This window comes from Eucalyptus grandis, chromosome 5 (genome assembly GCF_016545825.1).
Source record: "Eucalyptus grandis isolate ANBG69807.140 chromosome 5, ASM1654582v1, whole genome shotgun sequence".
Classification (NCBI taxonomy): Eukaryota; Viridiplantae; Streptophyta; class Magnoliopsida; order Myrtales; family Myrtaceae; genus Eucalyptus; species Eucalyptus grandis.
Window position 1 is genome coordinate 53,538,452 of NC_052616.1, and position 3,058 is coordinate 53,541,509.

The following is a 3,058-nucleotide window of genomic DNA, read 5'->3' on the forward strand; positions in this document are numbered from 1 at the left end:
ACAGAATGTGCTTGTGATGACAAGTCACAAGATAAGATCATATCCTAATGTTTCTTTCTACCTCATAAAAGAAAGAAAAAAAAATCACGTTCAAGAAATAATTTATTCCAGCTGCCTCTCTCTTTTATAAAGATAATAGATAGGTAACAAAAAGAACATTTAGTTAGTCAGGTTTCCGGTAAAGCTGTTAAATGGCATTATTCTGCCATTTGCAATAAGATTCTCTGCATCTTTCTTAATTAAAGAGACAGAGCCAATGGATGGACCTTCAACAGCGGCTCACATTCTGTTTGCATCATTGGTGAACCCGCTATGAGAACACCATTGACTCTTGACCTAAACAAATCTTTAGTCTTTTATGTCAGTCGACTCTTCTCAGTCAAACCCTTCCACACCCAGTTACAGATGACGGATACCAGACAGTCTCTTATTTCTATGTGTATGAGATATTAAAAAAGTGAATGGGAAAGTTGTCTACTTGCAGTTCTGCTCCTAGTATTTACTAAAGAAGTAACAACCATACTAATGTACTTTCTCTTTAAAAAATTTATTGGTCAAATGTAATGTTTTTCAATGAAAATACTATGCTTTTTCTTAGATCAGTTCCATTGCTTGTTCAAAGAAGCTAGAGAAGAACAATATTGCCAAAGTCAATTAAGTCGCCCAAAGTTCCTGTAAAACCTTGCAAGTGTGATAGAGTTAAATTGTATGCGAGGGTCCAAACTAGTGATCAATGGCCAGAAAGACTCATTTGGTTATGTTCTTTCTGTTGTGCAGCGCCTGCAATTGATCAGCTCAATACCAGTATGTTCAAACTGCAGAAGCTGATAGTATTCTACTTCAACAAAATGCTGTTGTCATCGTTACAATTTGACAATTACAAGACACAGCATACAAATTTGACTCGGACAAATATATATAGAAAGACTTTTCGCCATGCTACATGAACACTTAAGCCTGTTAAATGAACAGACTATTGTCAGGAATTTTCAAATGCAGGAGTAACCAATCAAGACGTGTGAACTTGCCAAGTCCCGATATCTCCTTTCTTGGGCCTATCATCTTGCTTCAATATTTGAAATAGTTAAGCAATTGACAGAAGAGCTGTTATCTGTGACTGGTTGGTGATATTCTGTGAAAAGCCCAGTTCATGAAACTAGTGCTACCACTAGCGTAGCCTGTATTGTGGAGCACGCCAAGCTGGATAGCTGATTTGTTCCCCAAAAAAGTTGAAGATGAAAACAGAATTATGAGGGCGAGAAAACAGGCGTGGCAATTAGGAGAAAGGTACCCAAGAAATCAACAAGCACTATCTGGGGCAAATTACCTCTTCTCTCTCTTCTGTGGATTCGAAGATAGTAAAAGCAGGACACCACGAGAAGCACTGCTAATCCGACAGCTATGACCGTAAGAATCACAATCAACCACACTTTCTTTCTGCTACCTGCACCGTGCAGAACTTAATTGCGATTGTCGCTCATCCTGAATCTGATGTACACAACTGTACCAAAGGATAAGTACAAAAAGTGAGGACTATCTATATAAACTTACCTCCCTGTGTGGTTTGATTAGGCTCTGGCGCAGTTTTGCCTTCATAGAACGCGTACTGCTCATATCTCAAATAGCAGCTACGGCTAAGAATCCTCGCGCCAACTGAGAAGGAACAGTTTGCCAACACATCTTTTATAGCTTGTTGAAGACAGATGTTGCAGTCGCTTCCAGATATGTCCCTTCCACACTGCACCAATGCATATAGCATCGATGCACTTGCATCTTTAAACTCAACTGCGCCGGTTGCATACATGTCCGACAAAGGATCAAAAGCTGCAACTTTCGTGAGATTCTGCAGACTGGTGTTGACAACTAATTTGAACTGGTCGGGTTGCGAAACATTCATCACGTTGTCCTTCCAAATGTTACCCGTAATGTTCAAATGGCCGATGAAATCCTGTCCCGAGTACCGCAACTGGCAGAATTCCTCCCAGACAATCGCCTCGGTATCATTAGGACAGAGCCTCAATATGCCCTGTGAGGCCAAATCAATGCATTTTCGGCAATCTTGATTACTAACATAATTCAAACACATGTACTGACCATAGACTCTGTATGTGTTATTGCCATAAGAGCTACTATGGAAGTTCGAGAGGGAAGCATTCGAGGACAAATTCGCAACGAGATTGTCATAATTATTCTGGAACGTGCTGTTGACAGCATAATACCCAGGTTCCGAACAGAGCTGGTAAGGAGGATCGGCGTGCGAAAGGTAGACTAAACTGGGGAGAATCAAATAAGCAAGAAGGAAGGGGATGATCAATGAAACACTTTGGTAGTGAGCCATTTCTTATTCTATCCGGGTTTGTATTCTAGTTCGAGTCGAAGTTTGAGCTGAGATTTATAAGCTGGAGAATTCATGGTCCCGTGTTAGCCTCTGACTTTGCAGCTAAGGGTAATTTCCAGGAGATTGCTTTCGCTTGTTTTGAGTCAATTTTTTTAGAATTTCAGGTTTGGCAACGTGTTCGAGGAGAATGACTTGCGGATTACTAAATTTGGGAGAAGAACCATGTGAAGGTTTTTCAATTTCAAAACTCGAAATAAAATATTTCAGTCGAGCTACACTGCAATTTAATCCTCATGTGTGATGCAATTAAGAAACGGTCAACTTATTAATTTTCCAGCCCCTAGTTACTAACAAAAAAGGTTCTATTTAGCTGCCTCACATCACTTGGTATACTCTACCTCGTCTTCTCTCCTACGAACCCCGTATGGCACTAACTATTTTTCCAGGACAGAGCAGAATTCTATTATAAAGTGCCAAAAAATTGGAAATTTTTTGTCGTATTGATTTGTTTCATTAAGTGTCGGTAAATAATGAGAACGTCAGGTAGCTTCGAATAATGTTTTCTATTTTAAATTTATTTTGGTGTTGTTTTTTGTAATTTTAATTAGTTCGAAGTCTCAACGTGTAGCTTCCCATACTCAGTCATTCCTTTCAAACTTGATTTTCTGATGCACTTTCACTCTCTTTGCAATTGAGAAGGTAAGAGACATCAAATCGTAT

The 3,058-nt window shown here is 39.4% G+C and overlaps 1 protein-coding gene across 1 annotated transcript; it reads right to left on the minus strand.

Moving 5' to 3' along the window:
* Positions 1-967: 967 nt before the first annotated feature.
* LOC120294126 (cysteine-rich repeat secretory protein 38-like) lies at positions 968-2,513 on the minus strand. The gene is made up of 3 exons (XM_039314101.1): positions 1,552-2,513; positions 1,328-1,444; positions 968-1,208 (listed from the first exon to the last, which is right to left on the minus strand). Exons 1-3 carry the CDS (start codon positions 2,336-2,338, stop codon positions 1,108-1,110), a joined length of 1,005 nt encoding a protein of 334 aa, XP_039170035.1. The 5' UTR covers positions 2,339-2,513; the 3' UTR covers positions 968-1,107.
* Positions 2,514-3,058: the final 545 nt, after the last annotated feature.

What these genes read in the sequence shown, in the direction of transcription:
- LOC120294126 (XM_039314101.1), bottom strand. Translation starts at nt 2,338, where the DNA reads ATGGCTCACTACCAAAGTGTTTCATTGATCATCCCCTTCCTTCTTGCT. An exon ending in TAATCAAACCACACAGGGAG is followed by an intron (nt 1,445 to 1,551) that starts GTAAGTTTATAT and finishes TGCACGGTGCAG; the next exon opens with GTAGCAGAAAGAAAGTGTGG. An exon ending in CCACAGAAGAGAGAGAAGAG is followed by an intron (nt 1,209 to 1,327) that starts GTAATTTGCCCC and finishes GGAACAAATCAG; the next exon opens with CTATCCAGCTTGGCGTGCTC.